Source organism: Panicum virgatum, chromosome 5N (genome assembly GCF_016808335.1).
Source record: "Panicum virgatum strain AP13 chromosome 5N, P.virgatum_v5, whole genome shotgun sequence".
In the NCBI taxonomy this organism is placed as follows: Eukaryota; Viridiplantae; Streptophyta; class Magnoliopsida; order Poales; family Poaceae; genus Panicum; species Panicum virgatum.
The window spans coordinates 40103122-40119352 of NC_053149.1; the positions used below are offsets into that span (position 1 = coordinate 40103122).

Sequence of the window (16231 nt, forward strand, 5' to 3'; positions counted from 1 at the left end):
TTTAATACAAAGCCACCTAGAATGACCGTTATACCCCTGCTCCTCTTCCAAATCCTGCTCGCCATCGCCTCCCCTCGCGCCTCCACCTCGCCGTCATCGCCTTCCGAAGACACCACGTTGACTCGGCGAAGAACAAGACGGTACGACCGTCGTGGTACGCGGCGGAGAAGAAGATGGTGCAAGGCAACGGCGAGGCCCAGCGTCGAGAGCGCGACGGCGGCGCCGGGAGATAGCACAGCAGCGCCTCGGGCTCGACGCGGCTGTCGCATGGCTCCGCCTCGCCGCGGCCAGGATGAAGGGCGGGCGTCGGGGACGACAGCGGAAGTGGCCGGCGCTCGAGGCGGACTTTAGCGGCCACTGTCGGCGGCGACGGAGCTCCAACGCCGAGGGCTCCCCCATCTCCGTTCTCTCCGACGAGCTCCTCCTTGAGTACCTCGCCAGCTCGCCTGCGTGCTCCCGCCGCCCAGGGAGGAAGAGGCCCCCGACCTCAGGACACTGGCCAAGGGAGGAGCAGCACCGGGAGGGAGCCGGACGGAGGAAGCTGGCGGCAGCCGGCAGGCGAGCTGCCGGAGCAGCGCTGACGGAGCCACGGAGTAAGCTGGCGGCAGGCGAGCAGCAGGAGCGGCGTCGAGAGGAACAAGTCCCGATCCGTTTTGTTTTTTGTTTTTTTTGTTTTTTTTGCCATCCCGTTCGGCAGCAGGAGAGGGAAAGAATAGGTAGGGGGCGATTTTGTCTTTTCGCATACCTTTCTATTAAAACTGATTTTTATAAGAGGTGTAGTGTCCAGGACTCAATTACCAAAGAATTTTAGTGTGTTTGGACAAAGACAAATTTTTTTGATGTGTTCTAGCAAAAGACATCTTTTTTGAATGTCCAGGACCTAATTTTGCCTAAAACCTTTGGTGCTCAAAGCTTTTTTTTTAAAAAAAAACCTTTGATGCTCAAATAGTTGTGACGTCATCAGATGGTAGAACAATGAACAAACCCGTAGTCAAACACGGGGGGATTTGCCGCCGTCCCAATGCCCAACCCGTCGCTCCGCCGCCTTCTCTCCTCCCGGCGCCACCCCCTCGCCACCCACCACCATCTCCGCTGCCGCCACAGCCTCTCCGCCCCCTCAGCGGCCGCCGCCGCCGCCGCCACCCCAGCTCCATCCCGCGACCGCGCCGCGCGCCTCGCCGCCGCCGTCCACGGCGCGACCGCGGCCAAGAACTTCGCGCACGCTATCCGTTTGACGAAATCCCTCGTCCAGGCCTCCTCTTCGTCCCCCGGCCGAAGCCCCGCCTGCATCGTCCCCACCGCCGCCGGAGCAGCCTTCGCCGCTCTCGCCTCAACCTCCAGCTCCCCGACCCCAGCGCTCGGCGTGCTCGTCATCGCCCTCTGCCAGATGTGGCTGCTTGACGATGCGCTGTCCGTGTTCCGCCGCCTTCGGACGCTGCCGGAGCTACCGGCGTGTAACGTGATTCTGGATGGGCTAGTCAAAGCGCGCAGGTTCGGGTGCGCCTGGGAGCTGTTCGACGAAATGCTTAGCCGGGGGATGGTGCCAAGCGTGGTGACGTACAATACGCTCATCAATGCGTGCCGGCATCAGGGTGCTGTGGCGAAGGCTCAGGAAGTGTGGGATCAGATGGTGGCGAGGCGGATTGATCCGAATGTGGTCACATACACGACGATGATATGTGCGCTCTGTGAAGAGGGCTGCATTGGTGATGCTGAGCAGATGTTTGATGCTATGAAGGAAGCAGGGATGCAGCCTAATCTGTACACATACAATGTGCTGATGAGCAGCCATTGTCAAATACATGATGTCAACCGTGCATTTGTGCTGTACCAGGAACTGCTGAAGAGTGGCCTCGTTCCAAATGCTGTTATCTTTACAACCCTGATTGATGGTTTCTGCAAGGTGAAGAGGTTCAGTGAAGCAAAGGAGATGTTTCTTAGCATGCCCAGCTTCGGGGTTGCTCCTACAGTTCCTGTGTTTAACAGTTTGATGGATGGAGCTTTCAAATCTGGAAATCCACGAGAAGCATTAGCAGTTTATCAGGAGATGACTCACCTAGGGTTGTGTCCAGATGAGTTCACCTGCAGCATAGTTGTGAGAGGCCTTTGTGATGGAGGGCAAACACAGGTAGCGGCCAGGTTCCTTGAAGGAGTGAGGCAATCTGGTGCTAATCTGAATGCAGCTGCTTACAATGCACTGATTGATGAGTACTGCAAGAATGGGAATTTGGAGGAAGCGCTGTCAACATGCACAAGAATGACTGAGGTTGGAATTGAGCCCAATGTGGTGTCATACTCCTCCTTGATAGATGGGCATTCAAAGGTAGGGAATACGCAATTAGCAATGGCTATATACACTGAGATGGTTGCTAAAGGGATTGAGCCTAATGTGGTTACATACACTGCTCTTATTTGTGGCCATGCCAAGAATGGTGGCATAGATGCTGCTTTTCTTTTGCTTAAGGAGATGACAGAAAAAGGTATTTCACCTAATGCTATTACAGTGTCAGTTCTCGCTGATGGTCTGTGCAGAGAGAATCGGGTTCAGGATGCGGTCAGGTTTGTGATGGAGTACTCAGGGATGAAGTACAATGATCTTCATTCTTTCTTCTCAAACTCTACGACTGAAGAAGACCATTTGATTCCAAACTGTGTGATATATATGACATTGATATATGGACTCTACATAGATAGCCAACACTACGAAGCTGGTAAGCTCTTCTCTTATATGAGAAAGTCAGGTATGGTGCCTGATAGCTTTACCTATACACTACTGATTCGTGGGCAGTGCATGCTTGGCTATGTCTTAAATGCCATGATGCTCTATGCTGATATGGTGAAGATTGGTGTCAAACCAATGAGGTACAAGACAGTGTGCCCTGAGATTTGGTCACAGGTACCACTGAATGACACCAGAACTTTTGCAAGTTAGGAATCAGCTTTCAACTAAGATTCAAGCCTCATCTCTATCCGTCCTACTGCAGCCTAGAGACGATCATGTGGATCACGTTGTTATTAAGGTTGCTTCATTTTATTTATATGTTTATATATATGGATAAGCATGCATTCTTTAAACTCTTAAGGATTTCTTTTGCAAATTTAGCACCAGGATTTATTTGAACATGCTTGACCATCCATTCCTTCATCACAAGTGAATGAGTGATAGGTTTCAGACTTACAGTTGTGCAGAGGAGCCAATTGGTGCCTCCAAGGGGCACCACTGACCCTCTTTATTTCAATGAATTGAACCAACTTTTTTTTTCTCAAAGTATGGCAGATTTGGTGACATGGTTCGATTAATTAAATCCAAGAGGGTTGGTGCTGACCTTTAGGGGTAGTAGTTGGCACCCCAACATTTGCAATTATATGCAATTTGATGAAGTGCAAATCAAATTTTATTAGGATTGCTTTATTTCCCAAAATCTTAACTAGTAGAGCCAATGTAGTAGTGTATGCTTTATGTGATAATATTTTTTAGCACCTTAGCTGAAAGTTGTGCATCACATTCCTCATTTAATTATCAATGTGAATGTGATCTGTGCATTGTTAGTCTTAAATGATGTTTATGGATGTTGAAATGTAAGCATGTAGGTGGTTCGAAAGCTCTAGCTTTGCAGTCTCTAGAGGGTGTACATGTTTTTAGTATTCGTTGATGAAAACCACTAACCAGGATGGTTGTACAACAGAGTAAATTTGGTGGAGTTTTATGCTTGCCTAGCCTATCACCTAATATGAGAACATCAGGTGTCTATTTACAGATGTTTCATCGGCCGACATTTTCATTTATTATATTTGTAATATGTGTATTGGGTACATGCTCTGATTCTACTGTGTTGGTTTGAATGACAGGGGAAATAGCTGATGTTGGCCGTGGAGCCCTAGTGCCCTACAGAAGGTGCTGGTTGCAAACTGACGCGCCAACCATGTGCCCATGTTTGGTTAGGCTATGGAGTAGCAAATCCTAAAAAAAAAAAGCATTGAGGTGTTCAGGATTTCAGGAACTATCCAAAGTCACTTTAATTGATGGTTGACAGGTAACATTATTTCTTCTGTTATTTAGCAGGCCTTCCTGATCTCACATTAATACATATATGTTATTTGTCTTAGCCTGCTGGATCTCATATCCAATAAATTCATGATTGAATTAACTTAATTCATTAAGATTGGGATTCAAAATGTTGCATGTCTAGACATCTCCACTTAGTGTGTTTTTACCTTGCATATAAGCATGCCAACTTGTATGTCTCTAGGACTGCACATGAACTTTTGGTTACTGGTAGGTTAGTGTAGCATGCAAAAACTAATAGTGCCTGCAGGATGTGCTTATCTAGGTCAACTTTCAGTGTCTATTGAAATGTTCTGTTTCAATGGTTGGAACTTGGAAGCTTATTGTCAAGGGCGTTAGCACACAAGACAGGAGGGCCACGAATACGGAGCTCGTAGCCTTGGCCGGCAATGGCGCTGGGGATTTTGCTCAGGCGCTCTATGGTGGAAGGAGAGAGAGGTAGAGAGAGAAGAGGGAGATTAGGGATAACTGTGATTGCTTAATCTTTAAGAGTGCCGATTACATCCACTAAATAGGCTCATGACCGGTTAACAAGAGGGAACAAACCCCTTAATTGTAGCTAATTTGCATGCTAACATGCCTAAACTTGTGCCTAACCAGTTGGCGCCGCCGGCTGTTGCTCCTGTGGGCGCGATCGGCGGCTGTAGTGCCGGCCCCACATGACATCTCTACCCCCCTCGACGAGCAGCTCGTCCTCGAGCTGGAAGCTGGGGTAGCGGTCGATGAAGCCGTCGGCGTCCTCCCAGGTAGCAGAAACGGCGGACTCACCTTTCCAGTGAACCAGGAGTTGGCGAACACCTTTGGCCAAGCGGGAACGGATGACACGTTCAGGTTCTGGAACGGCAGCGCCATTGTGAACCGGCGGCAGGCTCGGCGGCGCGGTCGGAGGCGTTCCCACGAAATGCTTCAGGAGGCCGACGTGGAACACGTCGTGGAGTCGAGCGCGGGGTGGAAGCTCGAGCTGGTAGGCGACCGCGTTGACGACGGCGATGATGCAGTATGGCCCATAGTAGCGAGGCTTGAGCTTGCCAGCCGTGGGCGCCTTGAGCGAGGACGCCGAGCGTTGGTGCAGGCGGAGCCAAACCCAATCGCCGACGACGAAGCGGAGCTCCCGGTGACCCTTGTCGTAGTGGCGTTTGTAGACCGCCTGGGCTTGCTCGAGGCGGAGACGAACATTAGCGAGGAACTCGTCGCGCTCCGCCATGTTCTTGGCGACCGCCGCGACTCGTGTCTCCCTCGGCTCGTACGAGCGAATGGAGGGGGGGTCCCGGCCGTAGACGACCCTGAACGGCGTGTCGCGGAGGGCTGACTGGTAGGCGGTGTTGTAGATGTACTCCGTCCATGGGAGCCAGCGTAGCCACTGTCGGGGACGATCGCCGGTGAAGCAGCGCAGGTACATGACGATGACCTTGTTGGCTGCCTCCGTCTGGCCGTCGGACTGGGGGTGGAAAGCCGATGTCATGTGCAGCTTGGCACCGATCAGATGCATGAGCTCGCGCCAGAATTTGGAGGTGAAGACGAGGTCCCGGTCCGAGACCATGGACTGTGGCGAAGAAGTCGACCGATCATGTGGAACGCCGTGTAGTCGAACGATCTCGGCGAAGAAGACGTTGGCCACTGATTCCGCTGTGTAGGGGTGCGCGAGGAGGATAAAGTGGCAGTACTTGCTGAATCGGACGACCACTGTGAGGATTTTAAATATGGCAAAACTATCACTTAAATGGAACAGAAGCCTGATGACTCCCAATTCTAGACAGGTCCGATGAAAGTCAAAACAATCTTCACGGAAATAGAAAGATTTTTTTTAATTATATCATAGATGATTAGCTTGTCAACATGGGAATTAAGCAAATAAGAAAAGCTTTAGTGGGGGTGGCTGCTCTCTTTTAGGATATATGATTATGTAGGTGCGATGATGTTTTCAATAATAAATCTATAACATCCTTTATAAATGCGGTTTACAGGGGCACATACTATCTTAGAGATTGTTGCAAAAGAATGGTGAGAGGATATCACACAAGCATGCCATGTTATGAAGTTGATGGCCGTTGACGTCATGTATAGTATATATTTTATATTTTTTCACCCCATTCAGAGTTCATGATTTGGATGAGTAATAATGTGGCAATGGATGTATGCATCATAATGCAAAAACGGAAGCTTTTCCGTTATCTAGAAAAAGGGTATATAGCGCTATAATTCAGAGGCTGGAATGTTTGGTTTTCCTTTATCAGGAAAAATCGTATGTTCATTTTCAAAACAGGTTTCGTGTTATTGCTCATATATCTAATGTATAGCACATTCATTTTCCCACCTTGGATTGTTATAGCTGTCTTTTCCACAAAGTGGGTAGTACCTGATGGCTGTAGGTTTACTCCGTCCAGTTACAAATAAGTGATACAGTATATTGGATATCAACAGAGTTTTCGAACCTAAGTTTAAGTAGTACCTTTCGTTATTATAAATATTTATCAAACATGGTAAAGGAACGTTTTTATTAAACTAAAGTTAGAGACAAGTAGGCTCATACCATTTTTTCAATATCCAAACTCAACACATAAAAAGTAATCAATCAAAGTTAAGAATAGGGAAAGCGTCACTTGTGACTGGAGGGAGCAATTGCCACGGCTTCAGACCTTCAGGATTTACACGAAATACTAAAGCTGATGTGACGGGAAACATGCTCTGCTTCTCTATTCAATGCCAGGCAGAGATACTTCAATAATGTAAACGAAAATTTACCATACAAATAATGAAAAAGTTAGCCATCCTAATAACTTATCTGGTGCTGTTTTTATAGGTTTTCCCGGTTTAGTAACCAAACAGCGATTGTTTTTCTTCTGTACGTATATAAATTTGAAATAGCCAAAACCAAGGTGCGGAAACTATTTTTTTTTTTGAAAAACTTGTAGTCGCAACTTTCGATAATGCCTTTTTCCTCTTCCTCTTTCTGAATCAGCATGTGCTCCTTTATCCAAAGGAACCAATCCGGCCGTAATCTCCCGATTGCTAACTTGATCAGCATTCAGCTACAAGTTAGGCATTCTTTTATAGCAACAAAGCAACTGTAACTTTATACATCTGCACAGACCAGGAATACACGTACTCCGTATCTAGCATTAAACTCGCAGAAAACTTAATCAGGCCGGTTTACGCTGCCGATCACCGGCACCCACGGCAGAGTCAAAGTGCATGCTTAGTTGCTGACACGAGGAAGGAAGAACAGTAGATGAAGGCCCCCGCCCGTGTCTCAGAGCTTTGGAACGGAAGAATTTTGGGGTTTGTCAGCTACGCGCGTGGTAGTGATAGCAACAGCTAGCGACAGGGCCCGTCTGGTTCATCTACTATAGCTTATGCTTAGCCGCGTCAGGCGCCCGCCACCATCTTGTCCCTGTCTGTCCATGTCCATGTGCGCCAGGAATATCTGTTTTGTGTGTGGACCCCGTCGAACTTCGAAGGCGCCCAGCTGGCCGCCGCAGGATCGAGCACATCGACGTCCAGGGTTGAGTACTTAGCGGTGCTCTGGGATCCCATGGCCCATCTCCATCGGTAGCAAATTAAAGCTGCACCATCATCACTCACTGATACATGCATATGCAACTACGCAATCGATGGACTGACGGTGGATTTATCGTTAGCAGAATTCAAACTTGCTCTGTGGCTAAGGTTTCATGTGGTGGAATCTATTTCCCGACTCAACATAGGTGTGTGTATTTTTCTAAATTTATTCTATAATTTAATCGGCGTTATTCTTTCAATGGTAGACAATATTTCTATGGATAGCGAGACACTTAAGATGACTTCGTTAATTTTGAAGGTCTATCGACTCAGTGTCTTGAAGATGCTCGTAGGGATAAAATTACGTGCATGTTTTCATAGGATTGAGAGTATGTGTGTATTTGTGAGCGTATGCTCCTACCAGTATGGTTGTGTGCGTGTTTTCATAAAATTGAATTGAATGAGTGCGTATTTATGAATATGTATTGTGTTTCTCAAAAATATTTGCACGAAACCCCTACATTTTGTTGTAAATTGTTGAGGAGTTAATAAACCTCCTCTTGTCTGAGTCTGATCATACAGACGAAAGGTAGAGTGAGACACCGAGTACTATTCGTCGCAACTTTCTGTCCATTTCATTTAGACTTCCTTTTAAAAAAAAATCATTTCAGACTAAAAAACCATTTATCGCGTAAGCTCGGTTACGTGTACGTCCAGCTAGTGGACGCAGTAAACAAACGAAACAAATTCACAAACCATACTTGTTAGCTGAGACGACTGGTGCACACTCGTCAAATTAATGGTATTATACTGGTATAGTGATGCTGAAGACTTGTGTAAAGAACTCGTTACAATAAAAACTGAGGAGAGGCATGCTTCGCTTATGTCATGGATCGCCAACCGATCCATCCATGGAAGACTTATTTGCATGTATTCCGGCTTTTCTATTTTCAATTTATTCCGATTTATTTTCTATCACAGAATACTATTTAATCAATCAAAAACAGATAAAATCAACCGGTTTTTCCACCAGTCAAAATCAGTGAAAGTTTTAATTTCCTTGGCCCTTCCACGCACGCAAAGCTAATCGCGTCAGCAGCGCGCACTAATTGACCAGAAAAAAGTTGAACAAATCAAAGAGCTTGTTACATCTGAACACAGCCCATCTAGAAGAGCTGAGAAGATCAAACGATCGATGGACTCATCCAAGAACAATTTCGAACAACATCCCCTTCATTAGGTTACATCATCCATCAAACACAACTTGACCTGTTTTTTTTTTCTTTGGGATATAACACTCGACTGTTTGAAGTATCATCATCGATCAAGAACAAACACCATCTACTACCAAAGCCCCCGAAAAAGGAGAAGGAAAATCGAAGCAGCGTGTAATGTGTATGTATACTGTTTCTTACTAATATTTACTCGATCGTGTCGTACTCACCATGATCGAAGCAAGCAAGCAAACAAGCATGAACACTTGAACGGAGAGAGAATCGAAGAAGAGGCAGCCAAAACTAGAGGTTGCTGCTGCTGATTTGCTTCAGGAGTCAGGAGTCAGGACCATCCGTAGACGAGGTGGAGGTAGCGGTCCTTGATCCACTTGAAGCTCTTGCGGAAGGAGCCCTTCACCTTGCCCTCCACGGCGTAGGCCTTGTACGCCACCACCCGCCGCTTGCGATCCAAGTCCGGGTCCCCCAGCGCCAGCCACCGCCGCTTCGACGACTTGCTCCGCTTCAGGTCCCCGTCCGCCGCCGCCCCCGCCCCCGCCCCCGCCGCGCCGCCGCCGTACCCGTACTCGTACTGGTACGAGTACGACGACATCCCCATCCCGCCTCCGACGCCGCCGCCGGCGCTGTACGAGTAGGACCGGAAGTCCGGCCGCGCGCCGCCGCCGCTGCCGTAGTACGGCTCGATCTGCATGCGCCCGCCGGCGTACGACTTGGACCGGTCCATGGCAGATACCACAAATTCTTGGCGGGCGAGGCGGAGGAGGAGAGCTTTTCTGGGCGATTCGTAGCGGGTGCTCAGCGACGGGTTGGGAGGACGAAGCAGAGAAGAAATGGAGGGAGGCGGCGGAGGCTTTGGTGGTTGGGAATGTCTGCTGGGTTGGGAATTTGGGATGGAAACGGCAGACTGGGCCTTGTTTAGTTGTAAAAATGTTTGGAATTTTGGTACTGTAAGTACTTCTGTTTGTATTTGGTAATTATTATTCGATTATGGGTTAACTAGGCTCAAAAGATTCGTCTCGCAAATTATAGACAAACTGTATAATTAATTATTTGTTTAACTACATATAATATTTTATGTATGCGTTCAAAGATTTGATGTGACGGGAAATCTTATAAAGTTTTGGAATTTTGGATGCAGCTAGACTAAGCATCCAAGCGCGCGGTTTTGTCAACGGCCGCGTGTTGGAATAATGCCAGTTGCCGTGGCCGTCTGAATTTTTTGCTCGAGAAATGAAATATTTCTTTTGCGTTTTTTATTTTAAATTCAACAAGAAAAAGGAGGAGGAGCCGACCGACCTAAGTGGTTGATGTGGATTTTGATTTAATTTCAAGCGGAGCGAATTGGTGCGGTGGCAGTGGTATCTTCTGGTAGGTTTACACATGGGATTAGAGCTGATAACGCGGGAACTAATCAAGTTGGTTCGTGGTCGGCCAGCCGACGCGGGTTGGATTGTGTGTGCGCGAGTGGTAAACCATGGTCCTAGTGATTCCTTCGTAATTCAATTTAATTTTTATATATTTTTAACTTAAAATTATATAGGACTAGAGCCCGATTCTTTTAAAGTTCGTCCACTAAATTATGTAAGTCAAATTATAAGATTCTTTACCACCTATAACTTCGGTTGGTTGGAGGGAGGTGTCAGCAGACTATGTGAGGACATATGTGCATTGCCTAGGTCATGCTGAGATTAAGGCTGCTCTATATCTCTAATTAAGTTTTCAAACACAGAAGAATAACAAAATGCCTGCAACCAGGCTCTAGCCCTCGCACGCATAAAGAGTCAAAGAGTGACAGTAACTGCTCACAGGACGCACCTCTTCCTCAACTGTTTTTTTTTTTTTTTTTTTTTTTGCTGGCCTCATGGCAGGGCAGGAATGCCAACAAGAACAATGCCCAAGCCCTTGATACACCATCTCAGCTGAATAAAGACGGCACCCTAAAACTTTTATTCATCAAATTTACGGAGTTACCTAAATACATTAAGCCAGTTTATCTTCTGCGCATAAAAGGAGTTGGCACCCCTGTTTCGTAAAGATTCAAAGAAGAAAGGAACTGAAGAGAGGATTGAACCCCACATCAATTCCTGCCTGTATAAACATTCAAGACCGAGAGATTCACGATACTTGAGTTGTCAGTGTCAGCTGTAGCCCATTTAACTAGCCACCCATTGGCAGCACAACAGGATTAGTTAACAGAGTACATTGTCAAACTCTTGATTAGCAGCATTTAGGTTATTGTCAAAACCTCGAGGGATGGTAACATCCTGCAGTGTAAATAACAATCAAGAGATAGAAGTGTAAACGCTGTGAGGAACCAATCACACAACTTCTTACTAGTAATACCTGCATTAGCTGGGAGCGTCTTCAGTTCCATTACCAGATTCTGGAAGAGAAAAATGGTTAGACAATGGGAAACACCAAATGACGCTTATGATAAAGGAAAGTTAGCAGCAGAAAAGGATGGATACCCTTAATAGCTTCTAAATTTTCTTCTTTGTAGACCCCAAGAGGTGAACCATGCACAGATAGGAGCATCTCACCATTCTTGGGTAACCTTACGGTTTTTGGTGTCATGCCAAATGACAGCTGGTTACTCACAACCTGTTGAAGGATCATGTTTAAACTCTTGCAATCTAGAAGCAACTCATCCACTTGGAGCAAACATGATGCGTAATGCAGAATTACAAATTAAAGTAATACAATATTTTACCAAGTGTGTAAACCACAGAGGAAAAATGCATACCCCAGGTGTCTGAAAAGCATCTCCTGCTCCTGCCATTTGGCCTTCAGGTAGCTCACTCCAAGCCTTCAGAGCAACATACACTAATAAGAATAGTGAAGGGTAAAGCAGAAACATATGGTGTCTGGACACACAGAATGACAGAAATACTTACAAAATCACTGAAACTGCTAGTGCGCCCATACAAGTCCTTTCCAACTGCAAATGTGGTGATGAAATGATTTAAGCAGGTTGCTACTGGTTAGTTCCCATCAAGTAAATAAACTATTGGTAGGTGAGATGATCAAACCTGAAACTCCCGGGAACTGAAGACCACCAGCAGTTGGCAATGATGCATTCGAAGCTTGCAGAATCGTGTCATCTACAAATTCTTCATTTATGCATGTGTCACCGTCATTCCATTTCAGCTCAAGCACATCATATTTTTCATTAGAGACAACTGATAAATTGGGCAAGTTCTCCTGAAAATATTCCAAGGCATTTGCCTCTAGCTGCTCCTTGGATAAGTAGGACCGCACCAATTGCAACTGAGAACGTATGTCCCCAGCCTCTGCTTCTTTGACCGCTTCGATGGCAGTAATCTGGCGTTCACCTGTTTATTGGAACCCTGGATTAGCAATTTGCAATTTGGATAATAATCATTGTATGAGAGTACCAAATGCGATGAACAATTGAACAGTACATTCAATTGGCCTTCAACAATAGCGCCTCAGCAGGATATATTGAATCATAGTTTGAAGCCACTCTTCTGAATCTGCTTAAACAGAACTACTTTCAACAGTTTAACCCACCATCAGGTTTTCTGGAGCCATTCATGATGGTAGTTTCACATAATTTTTGTTAGATTCATATGATTCTTCAGTCTAAGAACTCGAACAGCTAGCCAAATCAGCTGTGGAAGTGGATAATACTTTGCTGCCAATAAGAGCTCCCGAGAAACAGGGCCAAGTGAGCCACCCATTCCGCTTGATCAACGGGTACAGCTAGCGCAATATACTTGAGAGCAACGAAATCCTTGGCATCCTAATGAAATGTTTGCAAGGTGCATCAATTAAGAGGGGAAATTCAGCGCATTCCGCTGGCATAGATGGGGAAGGAGGGAGTGGGGAGGGGTTTAGGGTGCCCGTACTTTCTTGGTGGCTTTCCCATGCCAGCCGCTCCTCCAACGACGCGTCGGCGCCTGGAGGCTCCTCCGGCTGCGGTTCGGTGGGGGGCGCTCGCCGCCGCCTCCTCGGCGGCATCGAGGAGGATCAAGTGAAAGGGGAAGATTTCGGGAGGAGAAGAGAAACCGGCAAAAATATTGTTTCCTCTTTTTAGCCCAAGTTTTGTTGACGGCCCATTCCCAGCCCTCCCGTGTTTCTGCCCCTGGAGTCTGGAGTATTTTTTTTTTTGGTTTCGTCATCAGTCAATTAATTTTACGGCTAACTAGTTTTGTGATTGGTGATTATATCTTGTTATATTGTCGATTTCTCATGTGATATTCCTTGTGGGCTGTTTTGTATTATTTTCTGTCTATTGTCTTGAATTCAGCCTGGCCCATTTGTCACGTTTGGGCCAAATCTTATTGTGTTTGTTACTGGAATTCCGTTGTTACTCTACGTTTCCGTGTTCACCGTGTTCCTTCTCAATTTTGGTCCAATTTGTACGCAAAACTGTTTCTAAATGGTAGTTAGCAGTCATGAAAGAAGGCCTAACTGTTTCTATCGATAGCGTCAGCTAAGCCAAGCAAGGCAGCAGAACAATATTAACCGGTAGAATATAAAGTGTCGGATCTGCCACATGTATACTGCAGCGTGCTAGGAGCATTGCCTGTGCAGAACTGCAGATTGTTCAGTTCAGTTTGAAACATCCTTTTCTTTTTGTGTGTGTGGAGCAACCAGTTTGAAACACCATGCTGTAGCCTGCATCTGTGGTAAATAACACATGCCTAGATCGACACTCTTTATATAATTAAGTCCTAATTTTGTTTACCATTACAGTAACAGGTATATGATGACACTCGAGATGCTCGCTGATCAATCAGCGTTCAGCACTGAACTGAACATTTCACGAACTGATGATCGACTAGCTAGCTAGCACTACTACTGTCATACGGCCGTGGACGTCATCTCGACCTTGTTGTTCTTGCCGCCGCCGCCGCCGCCGCCGCCGTCGACGAATCGCTTCCAGTACCAGTGCTGGCCCCAGATGGTGTCCATCTCCTCGATGGGGATCCCCTTGGTCTCCGGCAGGAAGAAGTAGACGAAGAGCGTCATGGCCACCTCCCATGCGCCGAAGAAATAGAAGAGGCCGAACTTGAGGCGGCAGAGCAGCACGAGGAAGACCTGCGCGATGACGAAGGTGAAGATCATGTTGAACACCACCACCGCGCTCTGCGCCGCCGACCGGATCTCCAGCGGGAAGATCTCGCTCGGCACCAGCCACCCCAGCGGGCCCCACGACCACGCGAACGCCGACACGAACACGCAGATGCAGAACACCACGCCGATGGCGTACGGCCGCGAGATCTCCGCCACGCCGCTCGTCCCGAACTTGGCCGCGATCAGCGTCCCCAGCACGAACTGCCGACAAATTAAAATTGGATTATTGTTAATGTTGACAGGATAATGATGAATGGATTTTGTAATAATTAATTACAAGAAAGATAATAGTACTCCGTACCTGGGCGAGGATCATCTGGGTGCCGCCCTGGAGGAGGAGCTTGCGGCGGCCGAGGCGGTCGACGGTGGCGATGGAGACGAAGGTGGCGAACATGTTGACGAGGCCGGTGATGACGGCGGACATGAGCGAGGCGGTGCCGCCGAAGCCGATGGTCTTGAAGAGGACGGGGGCGTAGAACATGACGACGTTGATCCCCGTGAGCTGCTGGAGCGTCGGGATGAGGAGGGCCATAGCCAGCTGCGGCCGGTACCGGCGCTGCAGGAGCGTGCTCCAGGGGTTGGCGATGGCCTCGGTGGCGTCGCTGGCCGCGACGAGGTCGTCGAACTCGAGGTCGACGTCGTCGGTGCCGCGGATGCGGCGGAGCATGGCGCGGGCCTTCTCCGGCTTGCCCCGGGCGACCAGGGAGTTGGGCGTGTCGGGGAGGAAGATGGAGCCGCCGACCATGATGACGGCCGGGACGGCGGCGAGGCCCAGGCCGACGCGCCAGCCCCAGCCGCCGGGGATCTTGGCCGTGAAGTAGTTGATGAGGTTGGCGGCCAGGATGCCGATGGTGATCATGAGCTGGAAGCTGATGTTGAGCATGCCGCGCATCTTGGCCGGCGCCATCTCCGACAGGTACAGCGGCACGGACTGCACATTTGCACATCATGCAAATTATATATATTGGAGTAGATTCGATCAGTTTCCTGATCCAATAATCTTATATTAATTACTATATATAGCAGATCTTAATTACTACTATATATATATACCTGATTGCTGAAGCCGACGCCGATGCCGAGGAAGATCCTCCCGATGATGAGCATGGCGACGTTCTGCGCGAGGCCGTTGAGGATGGCGCCGGCGAGGAAGATGACGCCGCCGCCGAGCATGGACACCCTGCGGCCGCACTTCTTGGTGATGTATCCGGCGAAGAGGGAGGCGACGAGCGCGGCGAGGTAGAGCGAGGAGGTGAAGAGCGTGAGCAGCGTGCTGTCGAACTTGCAGTACTGGTTGGTCTCCACCACCTCCTGCTCCTTGGCGTACACCGACGGGAAGAACTTGATCAGGAACGGGTCCATGGACGTCACGCCGCCTGCAGCATTGGATTGCGTCTCTCATCATCCGGACTTCATGAGTGGCCGATCGAACTCGATCAACGACAGATCCATCCATGGTCGATGGATGATCAATACTTACCGGAGATGCCGATGTCGTAGCCGAAGATGAGGCCGCCGGAGGAGGCTACGAGGCATGCGAGGAAGACGAAGACGGTCATCTTCCCCGGGTACTCCTTGCCCTTGTCGGCGGAGCTGCTGCCGGCCATGATCGATGCACTGCGACTGCGCCCGGAGAGAAGAGGAGGGGATAGGAAGAGACGACGAAGTAGGAGGAGTTGGCAGCCGAGTTAATTACCGTAGGTATTTATATGGAACACTAGTAGATAGAAGGAGAAGGTAGTTAGAGTCTTGGAGAGATAATAGAGCCCTATCAATCTTATCCGATCAACTGTAATCCAAGTAAATCCATCCATCCAGTAAAAACTGTTCATTACTGACCATGCTATTTTTTTTTGGATAATGACCCTGTGATTGCCAGCTAGATCGACCGTGATATTATCCCATGGATCCTACGCTATCGAGGACGTACGCGAGTCCCTCGGACCCACGGTAACAAACTCATCTCGAACAGCTCTGCGTGCCGAAAAATAGGATCCATCCATCTCCTCAACGTGTACAGAGTACCCGACGCCGCACTACGCCGGCAGGCAGCTACAGCTAGCCACCGAGTAGATACATATGATCGATTGCATCCGTGGCGGATGGCTACTAGCTCCACGTCGGATTACTGTGCGTGCCACGCTAGCATTGATCATGTCACGGTGTCAGAGCATCTCCAAGAGCTCTTGTATTTACGGATAGCTAAAATCTTAATATAGCTATTATGTAAAATAAAATAACTAGCGAAAAAGAGATGAAATTCAACAGTTTCTTTAAAATCCAAAAAGAAATGGCTAGCGCTCAGCGCTAGGCAAAGATGCCCAGTGGCACTCTC

The 16231-nt window shown here is 48.0% G+C and overlaps 4 protein-coding genes across 5 annotated transcripts; 1 reads left to right on the top strand and 3 right to left on the bottom strand.

Annotated features, from left to right (window-relative positions):
- Nucleotides 1–979: 979 nt before the first annotated feature.
- On the top strand, nt 980–5786 carry LOC120675809 (pentatricopeptide repeat-containing protein At5g61400-like). 2 transcript variants are annotated; one of them, XM_039957018.1, is made up of 2 exons: nt 980–2711; nt 3850–5786. In XM_039957018.1, the coding sequence occupies exons 1-2, from the start codon at nt 1022–1024 to the stop codon at nt 3963–3965; spliced, it is 1806 nt and encodes a 601-aa protein (XP_039812952.1). In that variant the 5' UTR covers nt 980–1021; the 3' UTR covers nt 3966–5786. The 2 variants fall into 2 exon arrangements, with proteins under 2 accessions (XP_039812952.1, XP_039812951.1); XM_039957017.1 differs by having other exon boundaries at nt 982–3020; nt 3850–3963.
- A 2908-nt stretch (nt 5787–8694) lies between these two features.
- LOC120676024 (ATP-dependent RNA helicase DED1-like) lies at nt 8695–9693 on the bottom strand. The gene has a single exon (XM_039957237.1). The coding sequence runs from the start codon at nt 9518–9520 to the stop codon at nt 9122–9124; it is 399 nt and encodes a 132-aa protein (XP_039813171.1). The 5' UTR covers nt 9521–9693; the 3' UTR covers nt 8695–9121.
- Nucleotides 9694–10716: 1023 nt separating this feature from the next.
- On the bottom strand, nt 10717–12839 carry LOC120676965. Its single transcript, XM_039958311.1, has 7 exons — nt 12666–12839; nt 11826–12128; nt 11691–11734; nt 11540–11602; nt 11265–11397; nt 11140–11179; nt 10717–11060 (listed from the first exon to the last, which is right to left on the bottom strand). Exons 1-6 carry the CDS (start codon nt 12775–12777, stop codon nt 11145–11147), a joined length of 690 nt encoding a protein of 229 aa, XP_039814245.1. The 5' UTR covers nt 12778–12839; the 3' UTR covers nt 10717–11060; nt 11140–11144.
- A 592-nt stretch (nt 12840–13431) lies between these two features.
- Nucleotides 13432–15571, bottom strand: LOC120671882 (sugar transport protein MST8-like). The gene is made up of 4 exons (XM_039952143.1): nt 15377–15571; nt 14950–15272; nt 14198–14827; nt 13432–14097 (listed from the first exon to the last, which is right to left on the bottom strand). The coding sequence occupies exons 1-4, from the start codon at nt 15501–15503 to the stop codon at nt 13624–13626; spliced, it is 1554 nt and encodes a 517-aa protein (XP_039808077.1). The 5' UTR covers nt 15504–15571; the 3' UTR covers nt 13432–13623.
- Nucleotides 15572–16231: the final 660 nt, after the last annotated feature.